Here is a 26,287-nt window from a genome sequence, read left to right on the forward strand (position 1 = left end):
ACGATGTAATTTGTCTTTAATTATGAAAAAAGGGGATTATAATTTATGTTTGCTAGCAGCCCCAATCGAGACTGAAGCATTCCACTGAGCATTCGCACCACCTATTGATACAGTTTGCTCGTCGCCCATTGAGGGAACGCATTGCTTATATCAATGAAGTTCACTTGAGCAAAAGGTCGGGAGAGGCTCACCAGTGTTTATGAGTTCACTAATGTACTTTCCTCTAATCTCACATCTCATCAGCACCAAGTTTCCACACCTTTCACTGGTTTCCCAGACGTGGCTACTTTCTGGCTGTCACACGTGTTGGTGCCAGAAAGACTTGTCAGGGCCACCGTCTTCGTTGAGCACTGGCGAGGGTTGGAGTGACTGACCAAGTGTCCATTCACGACGGGTTCCTTTGAAGCCTGGGCGGGCCTGTCAGGAATGATGTGCGTTGACTTGGTGACTGTGGAGGAGCGCTGAGCGGGATTGGTGTACAAGTTACTGATGGTGGTGACTGTCGCTTCAAGCTGGTGCTTGCTTGCTGAGGCCGTGTGTGCGTTCAGCTGATGTTTGTAAAGTAGGGAGGAGGAGGAGGTTGAGGAGGAGTAAGCAGGCAATTTCTGCGTTTGATTTATGGATAAAGATCGAGGAACGACTCGCTGAGGGTTAGATTTCAATGTAAAGGAGTGCAAGGGTGCGTATGCTTCTTCCGATAAGGGATGTGAGGACATCTGGATACACTCATTAGACTTGCTTCGGTGGCCAGAAGTTAGGGACTCACTGGCAATGCTTTTGAGGACGAGGACGGGCACGTGCGGCAGCTCAAGATGGGACTTCACGTAAGAGAACCTGATACCCGCCGCCATGGAAGAGACCGGGGAGGAAGGGGCGGGAGACGGAGGAGAATGTAGAGCCTCGTTCTTTATATCACTTGTGGCTTCAGGAGGCAGGAACGAGGGGCTTCTGGACAGTTTGCCCGGAATGCTGAGTGGTCCGTCCTCACTCTTCTCGCTCGCCTTGGTCTGCGCACGGTAGATCTGTGCGAGCTTTTCAAATCTTTGGCTCCAATCAATCCGGCAGTCGAAGATCATGTCACTCCGCGAGGATCCTGGGAATTCGGTCTTTGTGTCAAGAAGGAGAGTGAACGAAGGCATAATGCTTCTCTCTACCCATACTGGATGCATGAAAATGACTCCTGGTCTGTGTTTACTTGTTATATGTTACACTTCTGACAATAAAACATTTGATCACTGATTAAACGAATTCCCAAGTAAAAAAAAAAAAAAAAAGAAAAATAACGATATACTTTGGGCAAATGAAACTGGTTTGATCCCTCATATATGCATAAACCACTCACTCATTCATTCACTCTTACTCCAAGCCATCCTTACTTCAAACTATTTTTCATCGAGGTACCCTGATTCCCAGCTACTCTTAACCCTTTCTCTTCGTTATGCAACAACAAAAGCAATGCACGGAGTCTTTGTAAGTATCTACAAAAAAGAAAGGTATATAAAAGAATACATTTTGCAATTTCGTAGCCAATACAATGTTTGCAGATGGCTGTAGAACAAGAAAAGATGCCTCAGAATGGCTAGTGATTAAGGAAAGATGTGCCAAATAGCAGTGAAAGGGTTAATCCAAGCTCTAGCGCGTACACACACACACACACACACTCTCTCTCTCTCTCTCTCTCTCTCTCTCACCGGAGGTCAGGGAGGAAAGCGAGGCAGCTGACATCTCGTCCCCCTCCACGCTGTAGTGCCTCAAGTCTTCCAGCTCCTGCTGCTGCTGATTCACCTGAGATAGAAGCGACGCAAGTGACAGGCTCGTATTCAGAAACGCTTTGCTATCTCACCACGACTATTATGAAAGGCCACAGAGATGATTAACCGGGTTCTTAAGTGTGTTTCTCCTGTTTATAACATAGAATTCTTGTTAATCTGTCACTAGAACAGTAAAAATGCCTTTAAAATCCATGTAACTTTAACTAACTCTTTTGAAAGTAAATGAGGTGCGAACAGAAGTGTTTCAGAATACGGCCTAGGCGAGGCACGCTGCACATCCACGCCACTGCACACAATACTACACACACTCTCGCATAAATCCCAAAGCTAACACACGCTCATCTGCAGGCAATTGCAAAACTGAGAGGAAGCCAGATGCTCTTACCTTCACAATGCTCTCCCTGATGTAGTTCCCGATGTTGAGTCCCTCGGGCACCTGCTGAGGGAGCGGGGCGCTGGTATCCCTGAGGCAGGCGTCCTGAGCCACGTCCGGCAGCGCCCTCTCGTTTTCGTCTGTGCAAGTAACATTTTTTTTTTTTTTCATGTAAGAGGTTCACCGCTTAACTGTCGACCTCCACAGAAAACAATAAACACAAAGGTTCCCATCGTCTACTAAACAATCACCAGCATCACCACGCCTCCGCCACTCACCGCCCACCACATGGCCGTCTAGGGTCGCCTGCAGGAACTTGAGGTCGAAGTGAGTTACGTCCTTCTCACCGAAGCCCTCCAGGTCGGTGCTGCCCATCGTCTCCTTGACCATGTCGCCGTCCACATCAGTGTGTGCGAGGGACTTAATGCCACGCCGCGCCAGACACACGATCACCACCATCAGCACTGCCACAGGAATGGACACACACACACACACACACACACACACACATACACACACACACACACACACACACACACACACACACACACACACACACACACACACACACACACACACACAAACCTTTACTAAATGGTGCTTTTTATTCCAGTGCAGAGATAAAAAGAAATATCCTATGTACTAGAATTTATAGAGTTTGTGAATGCTGGGAGTCTTGGAAGGCGTGCATGAGTGTGTGCCGGTGGGTGTATTGGTATGGAGTTGAAAACAAATTTCGGTAGTTTGTCATTAGGGACAAATCTAAGTGTATGCATCTCTAGTAATTTTTGTGAATACCTGACCAATGACATGCAACACTTGAGTCCTCTGTATTAAAGTAGCATGTCAAGTTTGCCTGAAGTCTAGCTGTTTCAGGAGAAAATAACAACAGCAGGCCTTACGCAGGAGGCTGAGGAGGCTGGCGAGAATGATGATGAGGGAATGTCTGCCCAGCACCACCCGCGAGGTCCTGGGGGCGTCGCAGGGCTGGATGGCACTCTTACTGAAGTCTGTGGCGTTGAGGTCGTACAGGCGGTCGTTCTGCCGTAGCTCCAGCACGCAGCCGCTGAAGGGGGAGGTGCTGGGCGGCGTGAGCGTCCAGCCATAAGAATCCGCTAACTGGAGGAAGCTGACCGTGGATGCAACGTCACCCACCTGAAGAGGTCCCTGGGCGTTGAGCAGGTGGCTGGGGCTGCTGCTGCTGCTGGTCATCATCGCCAGGGGCACACTTTTCCTGCACGGCTCACGGCTAGCATGCCTGGTCGCGTTGATGCCACAGTTGACCACCTCGACCGTCACGCCTCCTTCGCCCCACGTGAGGACGTACTGGAAGGCCCTGAAAGTGTTTTCCTCGACGGGAATTGAGATGTTCATGGTCCCCGTCCCAAGGTCCAGGAACGTCTCCACCACCCAGTCCCGCAGGATGACGTACAGGAAGTCTCTGGGATAGTCCGGCCAAGGAGAAGGAATTGTTGGCCCCGTGTACAGCAGGACACCGCTCTTGTCGTGGCTTTCAAAGATGACAGTGAGGGAGGAGCGTTCGCACACTGTCAGCGGCTGGTACCATGCGAAGGTATTTTCAAAACTGGCCGTCAGGAGTTCACACCGCGGGCCGTAGTTGGCGGAGTCGCGGCACTCACAGGTGAGAGTGTTGTTCTTGACGCGGCACACTCCCCCATTGAAGCAGAAGCCAGGGTAGCACACGGACGGGGGAGGCTCCAGCGGCCCGCAGCTGCAAGTATAGTCTTTCACGACCTCTACAGCGACGAGGGAGGCGGAGACATCAGAGATCACGAGTGGCCTGGTAAGATTGGGTCGCAGAGTGTGTTGACAGCTGTGGCCGCCACAAGGAGACGTGGCTTCGTAGAGGCACGCATTAATGTCCACCAGGGAGACGTCCACGCCAAGCGCCGCGGACACCTGGGCAAGACGAGAGAGGCAAGCGTTAGTGCTGGTCAAGATATTGCTGGGGCTGTATCTTCGCTGTCTTAGTTATTCACTACCAGAGCTGGCGGAGTTATCATTTCTTGTGTCGATTAATTTTCCTACTCTTCCGTTTCGCCATTCATTTTCCACACACACACACACACACACACACACACACACACACACACACACACACACACACACACACACACACACACACACACACACACACACACACACACACACACACACACACACACACACACAAGCAAACACAAACACAAACACACACATACTCTCTCTCTCTCTCTCTCTCTCTCTCTCTCTCTCTCTCTCTCTCTCTCTCTCTCTCTCTCTCTCTCTCTCTCTCTCTCTCTCTCTCTCTTCTCCCTTTTTGTATTCCAGTTTCCCTTCTTCCCATTTTCTTTCCTTATCTATTATTCTCTTTCTCCTCCATCTTCTGCCTCCCCTCCTCCTCCTCCTCCTCCTCCTCCTCCTCCTCTGTCTATTTTATCGTATTTCTCTCACTGTATATTAGATAGCATAGTCTCTACAAACAGCCCCGAAAGAACAAGCAGGTAAGCAAATGTGTTTTTCCTTTGTGTTCACTTGTATTCCTCCTCACTCTGCTGCCAGCGTATATAGAAGTAAGGAACTAAAGAGCTGTTGCTGTTCGGTTATCCTGTTTAATCGAAGCAATCCTTCAAGACCTGTGTAGGAATTACCTGCTGCCTCCTTCTAAGCATGAGTGCGTTGAGTCGGGTGGCACTGCAGGAGGAGGACCCGCGACAGCTGTACTGCACATCCACACCGAGCTGTCCCGGGGAGTCCTGCAGCGAGAACACATCCACCTCGTCCTCGGAGATCTGGTGAATGCTTGCAATCTGTTTCCTGAGCCGCTCGTAAAGGCTGGTTCCCGCGGCGCCTGGCTGGAGGGTGGACGGAGGGAGAGAGGCGATCAGCAATGGAAGCAGAGGGGAGTTGGTGGTGGACAAAGAGCGGCTTCTTTCCTTTAAGTATATCGGTTTGTTTATTAGTTCTCCAGATGAAGTTATTAAGAGAAACGCTTTACAAGTTTTCGGCCAACTTTTGATTTATTTATCTTATATTCTATTTAAGACGGACTCTAGCTAACGACACACGAAAAACAAAAAAAAAACAAAAAAACAAGAGAAAATAAAGAAAAGATAAAGAATAATAATAATAAGAAGAAGAAGAAGAAAAGCCCACTGAAGGTACCAGCCCCTAAAGAGTATAGTTAAAAGGACGATCCGAAATTCTGAAAAGTGTCTTGAAACCTCCATCTTCAAAGTTAATCTTATTTTTTATGTTCTTATAATTTCCTTTATGTCTTCACATTGTTTTCTACATTCCTTTTCGTAAGCTTGTATGCATGTCTGAGCTATTCGCTTTCCAGTTCTCTCCGACAAGCTTACTTATCTCAAGGAACACTTTACTGCTCTCTTGTTATCCATTCCGGAGAGCAATGCCCCTCTCGCAGCAATGTTTCAACCTCGCCAAGACTCGCACATCTCGCGTTCATGACCCGTATTCTGAAACGCTCTGTTCTCTCACTACGACTATTTGCAAAGGCCACAGACATGACATGATAAGTTAAAAAAAAAATTAGAAGGAAGATGGTATTATATCTCGTACTGGACTCGCCTGTGCATCTCTCTCTCTCTATCTCTCTCTCTCTCTCTCTCTATCTCTCTCTCTCTCTCTCTCTCTCTCTCTCTCTCTCTCTCTCTCTCTCTCTCTCTCTCTCTCTCTCTCTCTCTCTCTCTCTCTCTCTAACCGTGGTCTGCTCCAGCATCCCAGCGGCGGAAGTGTTGGCCAGCCTGAGGGAACCAGATTGGGAGAGGGCTTCTTGCGTCAGCTCTACCACGGTGATGGCGGCCTGCCCCACGGCCTCCTCCCCGCGGAAGCTGTCGTGCACCTGGACACACCATGGGCTTATGAGGCTCCGTTGTCACGACCCGGAAATCTGCGAGGCTTTTACAACACAGGTGATGATGAAACTAATATAGAGAGATGTCTGATGATGAGATGATTTTGGGTTTGCGGGTTTTGGGTTTCTACATCCTAGAGACCATGGTTTTCTTTCTTTCCTCCTCCTCTTCCTCCTCCTTATTCTTCTTCCTTCCCCCTCCTCCTCCTCCTCCTCCTCCTCCTCCTCCTCCTCCTCCTCCTCCTTCTCCTTTCCCCACTCCTCCCACGTACTCAAGCTGAATCTCACCGTGACTGTAAGGGTGTGCGTTCCCGCCGGCGTGCCCCTCAGCATGGTGATGTCTCCCGTGTACAGGTCCACCGTGAAGTGCGTCGCCGCCTCCAGACCGCTGCTCGGCTCCAGCTGAAAGGTCTTGTCCTGGCGGTCGTGGTCGTCCCTGTCCGTCACGTGAACCGACCCGACTACCATGGAGGGGAACTGGCCCTGGGGGGAGGTGGGGGTAGTCATTCAGTACCATATTCTGAATCACTTCTGCGTTGCATCACCACCACTACGTTCAGAAGACTCTAGTTGAAGTGACACGCATTTTCAAGGATATTGTTACGGTTCTAGTGACAGATGAACAAGATTTCTACACTATTAACAGGAGAAATACTTGTGAAAACCCGTTTAATCATCTCTGCGGGCTTTGAAAATAGTCGAGGTGAGAGAGCAAAGTATTTCTGAATAAGGACCTTCATCTCATTCACTCCTTAATCAAATGCCCTAATGTTTGACTTGCTTATTCACTTTCACATTCACTCATTCATTAATTTAATCAATCTCTTTTAAGTCAGGTTAGGTTACGTTAGGTTAGTTCAGGTTAGGTAAGTTAGGTTAGTTAGCAGTAAGACAGGTGAAATTTGTTTACTTATCCGTTGCTTTGTTTATTTGCATGATTTGTATAGTTATCCATATTTTCTATTTCCAAGGCTCTCTCTCTCTCTCTCTCTCTCTCTCTCTCTCTCTCTCTCTCTCTCTCTCTCTCTCTCTCTCTCTCTCTCTCTCAAACATCCACCGCTTCTCATTCCTTCTGTTCTTGCTTTACTGTCTCCTGTCATAGCACTCCCTCCCTTCCTCCTTCCTCCCCTCACCTGGTAGTCGTACACGCGGATGGTGGTCGTGCCATCAGTCATCGGGGAGTCGTTCTCGTCGCCCACCTCAAGCGTGAGGCGCCGAGTGCCCGCCACACCTTGCCTGTCCCTCGCCGTGAAGGAGAGGCGGTACACTTTCTGCTGCTCCCTGTCCAGCACCACGGCGGGACTCAGGCGGTAGCGGGACCTGTAGAAAGAGGGGCGGGGAGGGTGGGCGGTGATGTTCGAGTATAGCAAAAGCATCTCTCTCTCTCTCTCTCTCTCTCTCTCTCTCTCTCTCTCTCTCTCTCTCTCTCTCTCTCTCTCTCTCTCTCTCGCACCACTTCCATCTTTCTCTGTTCTCTTTCAGTTTCCCAACACACCTAACACAGTAGTAGTAGTAGTAGTAGTAGTAGTAGTAGTAGTAGTAGTAGTAGTAGTAGTTGTTGTTGTTGTTGTTGTTGTTGTTGTTGTTTATTGACAAATCTAGCAGTGCAAAAGTATACATACATACATACATAGTAGAAAACACAAAATACAAAATTAAAAAAGGGAAATTGGAAAATCAATAATAATCTAATTTATTTTGTCCAACCAACTCACTCTAACCAACTACACTCACTCCTCCCCTTCCCCTTTCTCACCTGCCGAGGGGCGTGAGGGTAAACTTGTCCCTGAGGGAGTCTGGAGTGGAGGTGTGGAATTCCAGGGAGCAGGGACACCCATGCTCCGGAGCGTCCAAGTCCCCCAGCTGGACCACCACGGGCTCCACCAAATGAGGTTCCAGGTTCTCCTTTACCTTAGCGTAACTTTGAGGCTGCAGTGAAGGCATGGTGAATGAGGTAGTGGAGGGAGGGATCGAGGTAAGGTGGAGAAACGGTGGGAGGGAAGGTGGGAGGGATGGAGGGAAGGTGGGAAGAAGAAAGAGAAGGAGGAGAAGAAAAATGGTTTTCAACAATAATAACAACAATAACGAATAACAACAAATTGTAGTAGTAGTAGTAGTAGTAGTAGTAGCAGTAGCAGTAGCAGTAGTAGTAGCAGTAGTAGTAGTAGTAGTAACAGAAAGAAAAAACGTGGAAAAGAGACATACAAATGACGAATATAAAGCACACATAATACATCCACATACAAACCTGATTGAATCACCACTCACCGGGCGGACCAGGTGTGGGTAGTTATCGTTGAGGTCAAGAATGGTGACCTGTACGGTGGTAGCCTCAGCGTCGTGACCTTCCCCGCCCTCGTCCGTGGCCCGCGGGTTTAGAGTCACGGTGCCATCTGTCGCAGCCTCTCTGTCTAGGCACTGTTGGGGAATAGTAGTAGTAGTAGTAGTAGTAGTAGTAGTAGTAGTAGTAAAGTTTTCCCTATGTCCTCCCGTCCCCTCAAGAACAGAGTACGTATGAAGCGAATTTAGATAAGCACACTCACGCCTCTGACGGAGAGATGGCCGGAGTGGGCGTCGATGGTGAAGTTGGTCTGCTCGTCCGGGGGCAGGAAGTACACGAGGTCTTGAGTGGCAGAGGGCGGCAGGTCGGGATCCAGTGCGCTCACCTGCAGAAGGTAACACAAGGAGGTGAGGGCAGGCAGGCGTTTTACTTGCTTTTATTTTTTTATGTAAGCCGGACACTGGTCAAGAGCGAAGTGTGTGTGTGTGTGTGTGTGTGTGGTATGAGAAAGGAACCACAAACACCACCACCTCCATCAACACAGCCACCTGTACGTCTTGCACATAACATAACCAAAAAGCATCCAGTATCCTCTCAAAAAATATTCTTTTCTCTGATCAAGCGTGGAACTACCTCCCTCCCGCTCTCCCCTTGTCACTCTCCACTTCCCAACTCTCACTGACGTCCTTTATACTCGTACTCCTCCGTCTAGCTAAGACCTATCGCCCTGCTGCAATCTACCGCTCTTCCAATCAGAGCCTTTCGTCTCCCTCGCCTCTCCGCCGCAGCACTTTTATCTCACTCGTGAAAGAGAGAGTGACTAAAAAATCGACGGTCCTAAATCTGCAAGGGAAGGAAAAAAAGTACTGAAAAAGGAATATTCTTTCGCTCAAAGGAAGCTATGCCATGCAAGACTGATGAAAATGTATCTTGTATCTATGTGTTGTTGGTGTTCCGTTTGTTTGTGATAAATTAATCATCACACACGTCTGCAGTAACAAATAAAACTCGAGCTCGGTGTGTCGGAGGAGGAAGAGGAGGACAAGGAAGAAGGAAGAGAAGGAGAGGAGAGATAAGAGCGAGGAGAAGAACCCAAGAGATAAGAACAAGAAGGAATGGAAAGGTACTGCGGGAAAACATTTCTTGTAACGTTAGGATTTTTTTAACACACACAAACACACACACACTCTCTCTCTCTCTCTCTCTCTCTCTCTCTCTCTCTCTCTCTCTCTCTCTCTGAATGGGACTAGAAAAACGTAAAAAAAAAAATAAAAAATCAGGTATATAGCAAACAGCGAGCCACTGTCACGCAACACTCAGGGGCACACGGATTCAGGGCCTCGCATACCTCACACGGGTGCCTCCAACAGCCCTGGCGAGGACCGACAGGCGGCCAATCGTTACCAGACGACGAGAGGAATAAGTGAAAGGAGACGTGACAGGTGTTCAGATAGCGGCCGTTAGTGAACCCGTATCACTCCGCTACGACGCAACAGGAAGTCAATAACAAGTGAGATAAATGATTAGTAAAACATGTGGGAATCGTCGAAGAAAATGTAAATTGTTGTGGGTGCGAAATGCAGCGTGTTCACGTGGCTCTTGTTCTGAGTGAGTGTATGGCTGGTATTCTCAAACATATCAACTTCTTATATACTTTCAACTTGCTCTAATGGAGGTTATTAGGATTTTCAAAGGTGTTTTCATGAATCCGCTAGCAGTTCAACAAGTACTCCGTCTCAGCAGTGACAAAAAACACCCTTACAATAAAAAATAATTGAAGTCACACGTGTTTTTAAGAGTGTTCTCATGGTGCTAATGACAGATTAACAACACTTCTATATTATCAGTCAAACACTCTTGACAACTAGGCTTACCATATCTCTGGTTTTGGACTGATTTTGGAAAATAAGGTCTATATATTACAGGAGATAGCCAGTGTGTGCGGGCCGGCTCTGGTGCAGTCAGGGTTACAACGGTGAGCCTTCTACACCTACCGTATTTCCCCTGTATTTTGTGTTTTGACCCTCGATGCAGTTTCAAAGGGAGCCAGCATATGCATTAAATGTATTAAATGTACCCTTGACAAGTGTACCCTCATTATTAAGCAGGCCTGGACTATTGTGCTGATTTAACATTCGGATTTGGCCGTCGGGAGTCTGGAGTCTGTAAAAGTAGAGTATTTTTGAGGTATCAAGTGTACCCTCATTGTTGTAGAGGAAGTGTATCATCGTGGTGCAGGGCAGGGCTGGACTACTGTGATAATTTATCTCTGGGTTGTGGCTGTCGGGAGTCACGAGTCTGTAATTTAAGTCCAGTAATCTGCCGAGTATCTGTTTGTAAAACTTGCCAGTTGATATATCCTTAACAGACCAGAGAACTTGTGAACAGAAAACGCTAAACGCAGTGGAAGTGAGTATGGCTCGACTTCTGACCACAGTTTTACATATTAGGCTCGTAAGGAGAACGAAAAGAGCAAGTCAAGAGACGAAAGGAATAAATAAATAACGTTTAGACATCTACATGTATTCCGAAATTCATAAAGAAATGTTATCATTATTTGGTTTCGCTGACATCTTGGCGGACTCTCAGATACAGCTCGTGTGTATCAACAATCTAGTGAATAAACGATGAATCTGTGTGTGCCGGCTGATCAAAGGTGGACCCTTAAGCACAGGCGGACTCTTGACGTCACACACAAACACTTGATACATGCTAAGATCTCCCTCCGTCTTCTCCTCTTCCTTTCGCCGTTCCCCGTACAGTCATGGGGGTTGGCGTCATGTTTACGAGTCTCCTCCAGTTGTTTCTGTCCCTTTGATCTTACTGTCACTCCCATTCTTCGTAGTTCTAACTCAGTTCTATCCCTCCATGTGTCTTCCCGCACATTGACTACTTTCAAATGCTCTAGTAGTTGAAGCTACACAAGTTTTTTAAGAGTGATTTTATGATGTAGTGGCAGATTAACAAGATTTCTAAGTTATTAATAAGGGGAAAAAAAAAAACACTCGAGAACCTAGCTAATCTGTGTAACATTCGAAAATAGTGGTGGTGAGAGAGCAAAGCGTTTCTGAATACGGGGTTATGAGAGGTACAATCCTTCCTTCGCGTCTGGTGAGGCAAAGACAGGTGGAGGAAGAAAAGCCAGATGAAGTTAAAATGCTTCAACAGGTTCTCATAATGGATTAGAAAAAGGGAGACCTCGCATCGCTGAATCAGGTAACGGTCACGAGAGGGAGGAGGAAAAGAGACGAGGAGTTGAGAGGGTCTGTTCTTGTGCTTGCCTTGCCGTTGCAAACAACAGAAACACGGCGGGGATATCATGCGTAAAACATTTTAAGTACCTTTCCATGGTGTGTGTGTGTGTGTGTGTGTGTGTGGTAAGATAATTAATTGATGAGGAAACATTCATCAAAGTCAAACATAACACTGAAAAACCAGTCCTCTCTCTCTCTCTCTCTCTCTCTCTCTCTCTCTCTCTCTCTCTCTCTCTCTCTCTGGGGAAAAAAAAAAAAAATTTTAACACTTTCCTTCTCTTTTTAAACACCACAAACTTATAAACGAAAGTAGCAATGCAGTCACACTCACCTGGCCGAGCGTGACGGAGCAGTCGGTGTTCTCGGTCACGTCAAAGGAATAGTTGCCTCGCTGGAACACTGGTTGCTGGTCGTTCACATTCACCACCGCCACCACCACATCGGTCACCGCGGGGGAATTCGCGCCGTCACTCACGCGGATCCGAAGCGTGAACTGAAGGAAAGGAGAAGAGGAAGGATTGGTTGAATTATGCCGCCAGAACAATGAGCAGGCGCCGTATTCCGAAACGCTTGCTCTCTCTCTCCACGACTATTTTCCAAAGCCACAGAGATGATGAGCCAGGTTCCCAAGAGTGTTTCTCCAGTGAATAATGTAAAAAATTTGTTGATCTACCACTAGAACTATAGAATCACCCTTAAAATCCCGTGTATCTACAATTCGAGCCTTTTCAATGTAGTAGAGGTGAGGCGTAGAAGTGTTTCAGAATACGGTCCCTAGCTAGAGCTACGAGGCAGCTGCACAAGCTCGAACTGGAAACCTTTAGGGGAACAGGGAAGACGTGAAAGGGAAGGAGAAGCAGGGTGCGTAGGGAGAGAAAGTTAGAGGGAGGGAGGCGAAGAAAGAGAAGTCAGGGAGAGTTTTCGAGAGGAACTAATGAACAAGGACAAACTGCACATATATTTGCACACCACGCACTCCACACACACACACACACACACACTCACACACACACACACATCATGAAGGAAGGATGGAAGGAAGAAGGCAAAGAGATAAAGAATCATAGATACAAATAAATGAATGAATGAATAATGTATGAACGAATGAAAAAACAAGGGAGCGGGGAGGACGCAGGGAAAAGGAAGGGAGGGAGAGAGGGAAAGTTGTAAGAAATAAAGAAAAAAATAATGAATAAATGGAGGCCAGAAGGAAGACTGGATGTGAAATAATAGTTTATACTGTATTTGTTTTTACAACTTTTATATAGCACTGTCACTTGTATATAATTAGTCATTTGACGCTGCAAAAAAAAAAAAAAAAGTTGATGTAACCAGATAAGTCATCAGTGAGACGAGGTATACGTGAAGCATAATAATTTCTAGGAGAGCTGCTTCGATACGGTTCTATAACTGGAGTGGTTTTAAAATGATACAATACTGATGTCTCTCGCTATGTTGCATAATTTCCTTGGTCATTTTCTTTGTGAATGTTTCTTTTCTTTTGGTATTTGTCCCTGGGTTTCGTGCAGTGGCAATTATAGGGCTATGCAAGTCCTTTCTCCAGCGCTTCACCAACATCATGTATTTTCTCATTTTCTTTTCCTCTGCTTTGTTACACGGCACAATTACATGGTGATCATCGTGAGTGGCGCGCACAACAGCAACACGTCACGTCCACGGTTGTGTGTGTACAGATATGAAGGTCAGATGAGATAAAGAGCCTTGAATGATTTAGATTAAAGGAAGAACGCGTTACAGCTCGTCACTGCAGAAAGGAGCGCCTCTCTCCTCGCATACCGTCAGTTGTGTCACCGCCGCCGTGAGGGAAAGAGAACGCTACAACTCGCACACATTTCACAGGTATTGTTGACAAGTTAGATGAATGGATTAGACTCAGTAATCAGACTGTTAGTGCTGAGTCATAAGGGAGCCTGAAAAGAAGATTAGATAAACCCATGGATGAGAATTATAGGTGGAAATGTGTAGGCAGGTTTGTTTCATGCACGGACCGCCACGCGTAGACCTCATCACTTCTTGCAACTTTCCTTATTTTCTTAAATTCATAACTGTTAGTGGCACTGGCAGGTGACAACACAGTGCCCTGTGCTAAGCCCACTTCTAAGAGGAAAGGTGATTTGTTTTAGCCTGCTGCTCAGTCACTTCCCTCCCAGCAATACGTGTAAGTAGATCTCCTCACAAAATTTCTTTACATAAGCTTTACGTCCTTATTCTATGGCGCAAACCTTTCATATAAGCGAATTGGTAAGATACGTAAGTCCGTAGTATCTCAAACACTGACCGTCCCATACGATCGTGGCACTAATTTGATCTAATTAGACTTTATAGATCTCTTCCTCTATCCCTTGTACGCAGCCAACCCGTCCTTCCTTCCTTAGGCCGCGGCCTCACAATCTTTCGTGTACTTGGTCGCGTAAGACGTGCTTCAGAAAGTGTGTGGCGCCTCTCACAGCTAATCGTGCAGTTTGTGACGCAACCCTCGTCTCCCAATCAGTGTCTCAACGCCTCTCATTCCCTGCCCTCCACCGTCCACGAGACATATCAAGTCGTCTATGTAAACAGATGTCCGGTAATAACTGTGCAGTAATTAGATGAGTAGCATCATTAATGTATGTGTGTGTGTTTAGGTAGATGGGTACTGTAGATGTGGAGGACAGATGTGGGCGGAGCTAGCATGACTACGCCAACCCTCTTCACATACCACACAACTTTTCACGGACGTTCATTGCCACCGATTGATAACCAACACATAAAACATACTATCTAACTATTTGATAATCTTAATAGCTTCTCTCTCTGCACTATACTTTGACATTTATTAATCTTTCTTATACGTTTGTTACGACTTGCTTTACGGATATGAATAGTTGTAATCATGAATATATTTATGTAGTTGTGTGTGTGCAGCCAACCCGCAGATATGGGAGCTGTTAGCATTTCTGAGATAGCGCGCGTCCCTGGGAGATGAGTGTGCCAGCTGGTTGGTGAGGAACTGCCAGGAAGGCGACACACAAGCGGCGTTCTTCCCGCCAGATCTCGTCTCTCTAACCTCTGTATTAAAATCCAAATATGCATATTTTCATGCTGTCCGGCTTTGCTGTGGATTTGCGTCACCAGCTGTGCGACGGTCAACGAAACTCTCTCTTTCCACCAGGGGTCAGCGGGGATAAGAGTGTAAATGATGTGTGTGTGAGCGTGTGGTGATTTGTCTGGACCACCCTTTATGAGATTGCTTGCCTAGAATATAAATAGACACTCTTATTTTCATAACGTCTTGAATTTATCAGAATATCACACAAACTCACCACGAGTAATTACCTTAAAAAAAAAAAAGGTAAACAAGGTCAAGAACTAATTAATGTGAAGAGTGTATTAGCAATGCATTACAGGCACCGTTGAGGCCGCTGTTCTCTATGGTACTATTAGTTCTGAAATTGCAGTGTTACTTTGAGTCATTTGCTTGCGCTTAGTTTTGACAAGAACAACGACGATGAAGTGAAGGAGAAAACTGTACTTTCCAGGTCATGCCCTTTTTCACGCCCCCGAAGAATCCCAGAGCAGCGTCAGAGGTCACCAAGGAGTGGCTGGAAGTTGTCTTATCCCAGTATGAGTCAAGAACTTCTCGCAAATCAACTGTGGAGGTTGACTCGTTCGAGATCAATCCAGGTCAGTCATCATCAACTTGTTCCACATTTGGTTCTACATAAATTGATTCACTAAATTTGTTGCTCATAAACCTCCTTAAACTTTTATTACTGAAGAAAACAAGACAATCATTTACATATAAATACTTCCTGTCAACTTTGTGAACGACTATCCTTTTATCTTCACGAATCATCTTTCTTGCAAACTCACTTCCTGGAGAAAGAGGAATCTCAGTATTATAGACTGTAGAAACCCACCACGACTGGATTCAAATACTGCAAACTTCTCTTCTCATAATATTATACGCATGTTTATGTACTGAAAAGGAGTGCTGCTTCAGGTTGTGGTAAATGTGAAAACTTCTCCAGCGAAGTGATGAGGATTGTGGCTGAGGCCCAGGTGACGCCAGCAGGCGGAACACCCTCGCCTGTTCACTACAGCTTCATTGTGAAGTTCATCTCCGGCAACGAATTTGAGCAAGAAGCATCAAAGTGGATGGGCCCACCCAAGAAGGAGCTACTGGCTCTCTCAGAAATCCTGCCTGCCTTGAACACTTTCCAGAAAGAGCGAAGTGGTAACAGGTATCCCATCCACGCTCCTGAGTATGTGTACGGCGTGTGTGCTACTGGTGAATACGTGCTGATGATGCAGGACCTGCGGGAGGCTGGGTATGTACTGCTTATGCTGTTATAGTAGTGGAGTAGTGGGAACGTGCTTTCTCCTGTACTATTAACACAGCAGAATGCTGTGACTACTTCTATTAAAGAAATAGTCCTGCTGATGATAAAACTGTAGAAAGTCCTTAATCCTTCAAACACTAACATGACAAAAGCTATGACTGCTTCTAATACTTCTAATACTCCAGGAAGCTATGTCTGCAATTACTATAACCACGTCCCTAACTGACTGCCTCTTCCACAGCTTCCAGGTGGGGGATAAGAGACGTGGCCTGAGCCTTTTGCAGCTCAGGGCAGCAGTGCGGGACTTAGCTCATCTCCACGCTGTCTCCTACGCATTCAGCCGCACCCAGGACTTTCTCGCTAAATACCCAGACTTCAAAGAAAATGCACTGATTAACACCATATTAAAGACATTTAACCAGGTGATCTTAGAGTGTCTGCAGGGCTCATTAAAGGTTCATGAAGGAAAGTTCCCGGGTCTGGTGGAAGCCATCGCCTCTAACAAGGATAAGATGGTCAATGACATCGAGGAATTTTCAATACTAAATGAGAAGAAAGCATTTGTGTGTCTGAGTCACGGGGACTTCTGGACCAACAACATCATGTTTAAGAGTAACGAGGAAGGCGCTATCGAAGGTTTCGCGATGATCGACTGGGGGAACGTAGGATGGCGAAGCCCCATGTTCGACCTTCAGTACCTTATGCACACATCCACCCAGAAGGCTACAAGAAGAGACCATCTGAAGGAGGTGCAGACACTTTACTACGAAACCTTCACCTCCGCCGCCGCCAGCCTGGATGCAGCCTTGCCACACTGGAAGTTCGAAGATTTTTTGGCAGAATATCAAAAGTCAGCCGCGGCGTCCATGATTTTCTGTGTCTTTGTGAACCTAATAACACTCTCAGAGCACGGGCGAATGTTTAACCGGGGCACACTCACCACGGGCTTCTCCTCCTGGGTCAGGGTCAGGATGAGCAGAATTATGAGGTTAATTCCACAATGGTTGCTGCATAAGATGATATTCTTTAACTTAAAGAAAGAAATGAAAATCTATTTCGACGACTTGGCATCGATGAGCAACCCTGAGATGACGACTCGGGTCATGGATTTAGTGACCGAGGCCTTTCAGGACTTTGTGGTGGAGCCTTAACCCTCAGGCCCGGCCAGGCGGTGTGTCCAACTCAGGGAAATTAAATGTATTATTTACAGAAATATGATAAGGTTCAATTGGAAATATCATGACTTCTAGTTCATGGTCTCAGCAGCTTCATTTTTGTCCGTGTTGTCTCTCATGAATGTCTAAGAAAGCAATGCATAGAGGCCAGAAACAGGGCAAATAGAGTATTAAGATTAATTTTTAGGAGTGTTAAAAGTAGAAAGCCCGAAGTAATATTAAAGTTATATTTTGCGCTGGTCAGACCTCATCTAGACTACGCTGTGCAGTTCTGGTCCCCACATTACAGGTAGGATATAGGTCTATTAGAATCAGTACAAAGGAGGATGACTAAAAGGATACAGGGGATGAAGAATATTCCTTACGAGGCGAGAGTGAAGCTGTTAAATTTACATTCTTTAGAGAGGCGTAGGTTAAGAGGGGATAGAAGTCTTTAAGTGGTATAAGGGTTATAACAAGGGGGACGTAAGCAAAATTCTTAGGATCAACAAACACGACAGAACAAGAAATAATGGATTCAGGCCTGAAAAATTTAGGTTTAAGAAAGAGAAAGGAAGAAATTGGTTCTCAAATAGAGTGGTAGATGAGTGGAACGGGTTCAGTAATCATGTTGTTAGTGCTAAGACATTAGGGAGCTTTAAGAGAAATTATACGGGTTTATGGATGGGGATGATAGGTGGAAATAGGTAGGTATATTTCATACAGGGACTGCCACGTGTAAGCCTGGTGGCTTCTTGCAGCTTCCCTTATTTCTTATGTTCTTATGTTCTTAATGTTCTTATAACAAAATGTTAAAAGCAACCAGCTATGAATTTTCATTTTCAATCATTTATGACGATGCTGTACTTCTATGAGGTTTTCATTATCCATTGAATATGATAATATGCATTATTTGGTGATGTTTTAAATATTTCTTAGCTGATTAAAAACTACAATATTTAATTGGTCTTTAAGAAATTCCAAAAAGAGAGACCTGCTACACACGTTACCCTGCTACACACGTTAAAACACCAAGTTCTTGCAGAAGAGACAATGTTTGTAACAAGAAACTATACTTAGACAAATTATGTAAAGATGACGCATATAATCTGCGTCTCAGATGACGATATTTTATCTCGGACAGTTTGACTGGTTGTTTTCGCCTTTCGTTATAAATTTCATTCTTCCATTCATTAATGTTACTATCTGAGTATGTGCCTTAGTTATGATATAATTGAGAAGTATGCATAATTATGCAGACTGCATATACCATATACCTGTTGTAATTTTATCAGGTATATCAGAGAGATTGCTGCATTTATAATTAATTGTCGCATGTCTCTATTATCATATATAATCTATTTCATGTATAATATTTCTGTGTTTTTTTTTTTGGTACATGATAAAAGGAAGACACCTGTGGAATGGTAGCAATGCAAGCATGTTGACACTGCAGTGGCTGAGCTGAGGGTGGTCACGGCGGACTTGATCACAGCCGGCTGTGGTAGGACTGAACACTGGCTGTTTCGCACTGCACCTCCAGCGTTATCACGTGACAGCCTAGTCAGCGAGGATGAGAAGTTCGAAACGGAGGCTTCGTGACATTCCCTTCGGCTCTCCTCGCGCGTGCCGGTGAGCGGACAGATTTTTCAATGATGATAAGCCAACATATTTCCATAACCAAGAAGGAAGTGGAACAAGAAATAGGTTGAAGAGTTCAAATTACTTTGGCCAGACGAATTATATCCCAGACCTTCAAATGAATGTAAAGATGTTATTAGTGGACCACTAATTAATATCTTTAGAAATCATTAGATTTTGGAAAGGTGCTGGTAAAGTGGAGGCAAGCGAATGTAGTAATTTATATGAAAATATATAAAACGTTAATGTCGAACTACCGGCCAGTCAGCCTGTCTTTAACTGTAGGAAATAATGTGATGAATATTAAGGGTCATTTAGACAAGCATAGGTTGAAAAAAGATTCACAGCATTTCTTCGCGCAGGGGAAAATATGCCTCACTAGCTAGTTAAGTTTCTGTAGTGAAGTCTATGATGGAGCAGATAATGAGGATAGTTATAACATTATATAACTGAACTTTAGTAAGGCGTTTGACAAGGTACCCTAGCGAAAAGCTCTTGAACGTTAGGGAGGATGAAAAATTTTTAGGCTGGATAACGTGATATTATGTGGCTGTGTGATAGGTGACAGTAAAGTTTTGATTACATATATCTTTCTGCTTTATGGAGGCAAGAAAAAATCTGTGAGATTTTTTTTCTCTGTAGGAGCGACACCGGCCAAGGGCAACAAAAATACAATAAAAGAAAAAAAAAAGAGGCCCACTGAGATGCCGGTCGCCGAACAGGGTCCAAAGCGGTTGTCAAAAAATGAAGGATGTGTCTTGGAACCTCACTCTTGAAGGAGTTCAAGTCATAGGAAGGTGGGAATACAGAAGCAGGCAGGGAGTTCCGGAGTTTACCAGAGAAAGGGATGAATGACTGAGAATACTGGTTCACTCTTGCATAAAAGAGGTGGACAGAACAGGGGTGAGAGAAAGAAGAAAAAATTATGCAGCGAGGCCGCGGAAGGAGGGGAGGCATGCAGCTAGCAAGATCAGGAGAGCAGTTAGCATGAAAATAGCGGTAGAAGATAGCAAGAGATGCAACATTGCGACGATGAGAAAGAGCCTGAAGACAGTCAGTTAGAGGAGAGGAGTTGATGAGACAAGAAGCTTTCGATTCCACCCTGTCTAGAAGAGCGGTATGAGTGGAACATCCCCAAGACATGTGAAGCATACTCCATACATGGACGGATAAGGCCCTTGTACAGAGATATTAGCTAGAAAGATGAGAAAAACATGCGGAGACGTCTCAGAACGTCTAACTTCATATAAGCTGTTTTAGCTAGAGATGAGATGTGAAGTTTCCAGTTTAGATTATAAGTAAAGGACAGACCGAGGATGTTCAGTGTAGAAGAGGGGGAGAGTTGAGTGTCATTGAAGAAGAGGGGATAGTTGTCTGGAAGGTTGTGTCGAGTTGATTGATAGAGGAATTGAGTTTTTGAGACACTGAACAATACTTAGTTTGCTCTAACTCAATTAGAAGTTTTAGAGGACGTCTACGAAAAGACATGGAAAAATGCAGGGTGGTATCATCAGCGTAGAAGTGGATAGGACAAGATGTTTGGTTTAGAAGACCATTGGTGAATAAAAGGAAGAGAGTGAGTGACAGGACAGAACCCTGAGGAACACCACTGTTAATAGGTTTAGGAGAAAAGTGACCGTCTACCACAGCAGCAATAGAATGGTCCGAAAGGAAACTTGAGATGAAGTTACAGAGAGAAGGATAGAAGCCGTAGGAGGATAGTTTAGAAATCAAAGCTTCGTGCTAGACCCTATCAAAAGCTTTTGATATGTCTAAGGCAACAGCAAGATTTTCACCGAAATCTCTAAAAGAGGATGACCAAGACTCAGTAAGGAAAGCCAGAAGATCACCAACATACTCGAATGAGTTGTAAAGAAATCATTAATCAAGTTAATCTGCTTCGGAAAGTCAATCCCCTGGAGACGAGGCGTGGAAGAGAAGATGGAAGGCACAGGAAGGCTGAACGCTCCTCGAGGTTCAAAGGCATTATGAAATCAAGAGTCAACAGCAAGATGACAAATAACTGTGCAAAGGAAACCGAAGTACTACAGAGGGATCGCAGTGGTAGAGCTGGGATGGGTGAGAGACGCTATGCCATCTTTTAATATTATCTGAGTAATCCAAGACAATTTCATTCAGCTGAAATAAAACTACAGGCACCATGAGATTAAACTATTCGATCACTTCTCTGCCAGTCAGTTGTGTTCTTCGAAATTACGCTTTAAATTTGCAACACACCATCTTACACAACAGTCTAGGGAATAATGAGCTGAGGTATAACAGAGAGAGAGAGAGAGAGAGAGAGAGAGAGAGAGAGAGAGAGAGAGAGAGAGAGAGAGAGAGAGAAAGTGAACGCGGCAGGTTAATCAACTTCTGACCATGACCTCACCAACTTGAACCTCTGCCACACCGTCCTGGAAGCGTCGCCCAGCCTCAAGCAACGCGGCGCTACCGCGGCCCTGCTGCTGCTCCACGAGTGTCCAATAAGCAAGGGGTCGTAAAGTGATAAGTTACGCTTCTTGGTTCTTGTGATGCGCGCCGCCTCCTTCACCGACACCGAGCTAGGCAACGGTTACCTCCCCAGCACAGCGTCGCTCCGCCATCCCGCCCCCCGCCACTGCGCTGCTCTCCGCTAGCTAAAAAGTAATGGTGTGTTTGGCTCAGCAGGCGCCTCGCAGTCAAAAGTCTTGTGCTAGTGCTCTGCCATGTTGTGTAGCCTGCATTCTGGTAACTGTTTACGGCGTGACAAAACATACTTAGATCCATTTATATGCAGTTTTGTTAGCGTGGAGTGGGGCGGTGCAGAGGGCCGAGGCGCGAGGATGCGGCACGGCACGCAAATTTATGTGAAAGGAGAAAGAACGCGGTGGTAAGCGCATATAAAGAAGAAAGAAAAAAAAAATGCACGCGTTTGAACTGCCTTCAGCGTGGTCACAAGAAATCAAGCTCGTACTTAATATACTCCTTCAAAATTCTTCCTTTTTTATTTATTTTTTCTATCTTAGGGGAACTTTGCGAAGGTACTAACTATTTAAGAGAAGGAGTTCGATCAGTTAACAGAGTGATTTTCCTCATAACTTTGTTCTTTACTGTGATAGGCATTGCACATGTTACCTGTCCATCATATTTACTTATTCATCAGATCCCTTCAGGGCAATGGTATACTAGTACAGCGGCGACTAGGAAGCGATGAAAAGGACAACAGTAAATTATGGCGTGGCTGCGGCTCACCAAATACTACTACTACTACTACTACTACTACTACTACTACTACTACTACTACTTACATTTCTGTCGTTCACCGGATCGTCGTAGTCGAGAGGAGTGGCCACTATGAGAGTCCTGGAGGTGGCGTCGATACCGAACTTGCCTTCCTCGTTCCCACTGATGATGTCGAAGGCGAACTGGTTGACTGGCGGGGAGGGAAGTAGCTACGTAACTATCCAGACAACAACTGAGAGAGAGAGAGAGAGAGAGAGAGAGAGAGAGAGAGAGAGAGAGAGAGAGAGAGAGAGAGAGAGAGAGAGAGAGAGAGATCCATCTTGGCATTTACACTCTTACCACTCTAAACTAATCGAATAGACATCTCCAGATCTTTCGTATCACACTCACCCAGGTCAGCGTCGTCCACAGCGAGGCGGATCCCAGTGGGCTTGCCGACCTCTCTGTTTTCCGGCAGTTGCACCTCGTACACGCCCAGCGAGCGGTCGAACACGGGCGGCACATCGTTGACGTCCTGCACCGTGATCCAGTAGATGGTGACTCGCGCGTGCCCTGCAGGAGACAAGCGCTTTCATGGACACTAGGCTTGTGTGTGTGTGTGTGTGTGTGTGTGTGTGTGTGTGTGTGTGTGTGTGTGTGTGAACAGAACAATAAATTACACAAGATAAATGTTTTTTTTTTTTTTCTGTGTGTGTCTTAAGCTTACCTCTTTCACGTCTATGAAAATGTAATGTAGTTTTAATATTGTGTGTGTAGCATGTCAGTGGAGGTAAGGAGAACAGAACAATAAGTTACACAAGGTAAATTTTTTCTACTTCTCTTTTGTGTGAGTGTATTTGTGTGCGTGTCTCAAGCTAACCTCTTTCACTCCAGAGCAAATATAGTTTATAGTTTTGATATTCTGTAGATAAAACACACACACACACACACACGTAGCAACAAGGAAAAAAAAAAGACGACAAACATAAATTGCTCAATGAAAAAAATAAATGAATAAAAAATAACATAGCATGCCTGTTTAAATTGACCACCACCAACACCACCACCACCACGACCACTCACCTGGCATGCCGTCCGTCACCCTGATGGGCACCCGGTACTGGCTCTGCTCCTCCCGGTCCAGGCGTCGCGTACTCCACAGCTCCCCGTTGGACTTGAGCGCGAATTTGCTGACCACATCGTGCGGTGCCGTGGCGTCAAAGGAGTATCGTAGCTGAAGAACAAAAACAAGAAGAACAAGAAGAACAAGAAAGAACAAGAACAAGAAGAGGGACACTATCTCCTGTTAATGTTCCAGGTTAGGTTGTTAGGTAGAGTCAGGTTAGATTAAGTTAGTTCAGGTTAGATTAAGTTAGGTCAGGTTAGATTAGGTAAAGTCAGGTTAGATTAGGTAAAGTCAGGTTAGATTAAATTACGTCAGGTTAGGTTAGGTTAGGTCAGGTTAGTCAGGCCAGGTCAGGTTAGGTTAGGTCAGGCTAGATTAAGTCAAGGTTAATGCTCTAGGTTAGGTTAGGTTACTTTAGGTTAGGTTAGGTTAGATCAAGGTTAGGTCAGGTTAGATAAAGATTAGGTTAGGTGAAGGTATGTATGATCTAGATTAGGTTAGGTTAGATCAAGATTAGGTTAGGTTAGGTTAGGTTAGGTTGGGTTAGGTTAGGTTAAGTCAATAACTGCAGCCATATCGAGCAGGATCCTTCCTCCCACCCTTCCATCTCACTGCGTCAATAACCAACCACTCTCTCTCTCTCTCTCTCTCTCTCTCTCTCTCTCTCTCTCTCTCTCTCTCTCTCTCTCTCTCTCTCTCTCTCTCTCTCATTCATTCTACTCACTCTCCCTTCCTTCGTTAAGTCGATTTTTGCCCAGCTATGGCCGTGTGTGTGTGTGTGTGTGTGTGTGTGTGTGTGTGTGTGTGTGTGTGTGTGTGTGTGTGTGTGTGTGTGCGCGCGCGTTTAGGAAGGACAAGGAAAGTCCATTAAAAACAAATGAGACATATTTACCCCATTAAGGTGCGTATAATTAACTGCAAGTGTGTGTGTGTGTGTGTGTGTGTGTGTGTGACGTTGCAGTGTTCATCTTGAGAGAGAGAGAGAGAGAGAGAGAGAGAGAGAGAGAGAGAAGTAGTAGTAGTAGTAGTAGTAGTAGTAGTAGTAGTAGTAGTTATAGTAGTGGTAGTAGTAGTAGTAGTAGTAGTAGTAGTAGTAGTAGTAGTAGTAGTAGTAGTAGTAGTAGTAGTAGTCCCCGTCCTCGTCTTCCTCCTCCTACATCTACAACTACTACTACATATATACTACTCCCGATAGAAACTTTTAAACTGACTCATGAATTTGGCTTTTCTAACTTTTACCTCGTAAATTGGGTGGCAATAATAAGGTAACTTTCTTTCCACTTATTGTAAACCTGGTCACCGCTTACGCAACTTTCCAGCCGAGTTATTTAATAGAGAGGTAATGACGCGGAAGTGTGGAGAGCAGGGCGATGAATTAATACGCCTGATTTTAGGAGTAGATTAAAGCCACTCACTTCAATGTAATATCAATGAATAACTTCAATATCACAGGTACTATATCCACTAATACTTCTTTCGCTGCTCCTCAAGTGTCACGAGTTGGCGCCATGTATAAGTTTTCATCCAGCTGCACCTGTCATTCCTCTGCTGAACTCCTTTCGGGTTCATTTCTTCATCTCACTCTAGTCTCCCCAGCGATTTTCTCCTTTGAATAGTGTTCGGCAGGTTTTACTTTCTGTCCTTTAGTCTCTCCGGTGGTTTGCTTCTTAATCACCCGTGAATACTTCTGCCTGAAAAGTACTTAGAATAAAATAATCCGTGTATTCCTAAACAAATGAGTCGTTAACCTCTGCGCTGCGTGTTAGGAGGGTAAAAGCACACATATATATGCTCACAGATGTAATTTAAATGCAAATCAACAGGGAAGCTCTCGGTGCCTGGGATGAGGGACTGCTGCTATCCCGCGCTGCAAGTTATTTTACTGCTGTTTACGCTGTAATCTCCCTCATAAACTATACTAATACTCCACCGTTGCTGTCTATAATCTGCTCCGAATATTAATCAAGGCCGGATATGCCTGACACTCGGGGTGAAGCAAGAACTGTGGGGAAAACTTTTGCAAAAATTTTTATAGTAATTCCAACAGTGAGGAAAAAAAAAATGGTACACCAAGTCCTGGGTAACAAAGTGGCGTGAGATAAAAGTCATATATTCGTGGATGTGCTGAATTTTACGTCATAAAACAACAACCCTGTATACGAGGTTTGAAAGTGTCGTGTTTACATTACACAACTAAATAAGACAGGATAAACGGCTCTCAGGCTTTATAACGAGACAACAAATCCTCGGCACATACACGGTAGCTGGCAATACTTATGGCACTTCTCTCTTTCATATAATTTGCACGGAACACTCAAAAATTTTTACGTTCCACCTTTTTTATGTTTTGCAAGGGTTAAAATATGCAACAACACACACATTTTCTTCCGCGAACAATATAAAAAATAGGAAACTTGTGTTCTCAAACGTTTCGAATACCGTGCAGAGAAACTTGAGATCGGTAGAAAGTAATAAAGGTGGTATCTAATAATTATCAGGTACGTTCAGTATTAAGGGATATCATGGAAAACTTTACGTAAAAAAAGAAAAATAAATAAATATACAAATAAACACTTACGATTTAAAAATAGGGAAAATAGAAAAATGTGAAAAAAATGCAGACGAGAAAAAAGAAAACAATAAGGAAAGAAATTAAACAGAAGTAAAAAAAAAGTGAAAATCTTGGTAAGCGGACGATTATGAATGATGAAAAAAGACAATAACGAAACAAACGAAACGGAAAAGAAACAAATATCTTGATACACAGACGATTATGAACGAAGAGAAATAATAACAAAACAGACGAAACTTAAACAACTACAAAAAAAAAAAAATAAATAAATAAATAAACAAAAAATAAAATAAAGAAGATTGAAAATGATACGCGGACGTTTATGAACGAAACAAAACAACAAGAAAACGGAACAAATAAAAAAAAAAAAAAAACTACGTATAAACGAGTGTGTGTCCCCAAGTCTCATAACAGCAACCCAATATCGCTCAGTCCAGTTCCGAGTCTTGCCATACGCGACTCACACACAGTTTCCTTCTGACGATCGGCGCATGCAAAAACACACGTGACTTATTTCACCAAACATCCCAGTACAGTTTTCCAGCCTCCGAAGTTTTGTTTCCACGCCTCTTCCTGTGAGTGTCTCGGCAGCACCTTGGACCAGGGGAGCCTGCTGTGGTGGCCTGCATGCATTTTGCTTCCTACGGTGGACACATGCACACAAGCAGCATGCCGTGACCTTTTTGCAAATAT

At 44.9% G+C, this 26,287-nt stretch overlaps 3 protein-coding genes across 3 annotated transcripts in view; 1 reads left to right on the plus strand and 2 right to left on the minus strand.

Annotated features, from left to right (window-relative positions):
- Nucleotide 1: 1 nt before the first annotated feature.
- Nucleotides 2-26,227, minus strand: LOC135111288 (neural-cadherin-like). Its single transcript, XM_064024525.1, has 17 exons — nucleotides 26,189-26,227; nucleotides 22,980-23,130; nucleotides 22,308-22,469; nucleotides 21,983-22,107; nucleotides 11,889-12,050; nucleotides 8,566-8,688; nucleotides 8,291-8,440; nucleotides 7,779-7,951; nucleotides 7,156-7,342; nucleotides 6,311-6,505; nucleotides 5,870-6,010; nucleotides 4,797-5,000; nucleotides 3,048-4,065; nucleotides 2,424-2,609; nucleotides 2,158-2,285; nucleotides 1,692-1,785; nucleotides 2-1,093 (listed from the first exon to the last, which is right to left on the minus strand). Exons 1-17 carry the CDS (start codon nucleotides 26,225-26,227, stop codon nucleotides 240-242), a joined length of 4,092 nt encoding a protein of 1,363 aa, XP_063880595.1. The 3' UTR covers nucleotides 2-239.
- On the plus strand, nucleotides 14,014-18,017 carry LOC135111101 (uncharacterized). The gene is made up of 4 exons (XM_064024058.1): nucleotides 14,014-14,144; nucleotides 15,097-15,241; nucleotides 15,561-15,888; nucleotides 16,142-18,017. Exons 2-4 carry the CDS (start codon nucleotides 15,100-15,102, stop codon nucleotides 17,049-17,051), a joined length of 1,380 nt encoding a protein of 459 aa, XP_063880128.1. The 5' UTR covers nucleotides 14,014-14,144; nucleotides 15,097-15,099; the 3' UTR covers nucleotides 17,052-18,017.
- Nucleotides 22,994-26,287, minus strand: part of LOC135111102 (DE-cadherin-like) — a 99,511-nt gene continuing 96,217 nt past the window's right edge. Inside the window, exon 11 of the mRNA XM_064024062.1 lies at nucleotides 22,994-23,130. The gene's annotated coding sequence lies outside the window, so the exon portion shown is untranslated. The remainder of the gene's footprint in view (nucleotides 23,131-26,287) is intronic.

Source organism: Scylla paramamosain, chromosome 21, assembly GCF_035594125.1.
Source record: "Scylla paramamosain isolate STU-SP2022 chromosome 21, ASM3559412v1, whole genome shotgun sequence".
Lineage (NCBI taxonomy): Eukaryota > Metazoa > Arthropoda > Malacostraca > Decapoda > Portunidae > Scylla > Scylla paramamosain.

Excerpts from the sequence above, each read along its gene's own strand:
- LOC135111101 (XM_064024058.1), top strand. The coding sequence starts at position 15,100 with ATGCCCTTTTTCACGCCCCCGAAGAATCCCAGAGCAGCGTCAGAGGTC. Across the intron at positions 15,242-15,560 it reads CTCGTTCGAGATCAATCCAG|GTTGTGGTAAATGTGAAAAC; the intron begins GTCAGTCATCAT and ends GTGCTGCTTCAG. Across the intron at positions 15,889-16,141 it reads CAGGACCTGCGGGAGGCTGG|CTTCCAGGTGGGGGATAAGA; the intron begins GTATGTACTGCT and ends CCTCTTCCACAG.
- LOC135111288 (XM_064024525.1), bottom strand. The coding sequence starts at position 26,227 with ATGCATGCAGGCCACCACAGCAGGCTCCCCTGGTCCAAG. Across the intron at positions 8,689-11,888 it reads GCTCCGTCACGCTCGGCCAG|GTGAGCGCACTGGATCCCGA; the intron begins GTGAGTGTGACT and ends TACCTTCTGCAG. Across the intron at positions 6,506-7,155 it reads TCCGCGTGTACGACTACCAG|GGCCAGTTCCCCTCCATGGT; the intron begins GTGAGGGGAGGA and ends ACCTCCCCCCAG.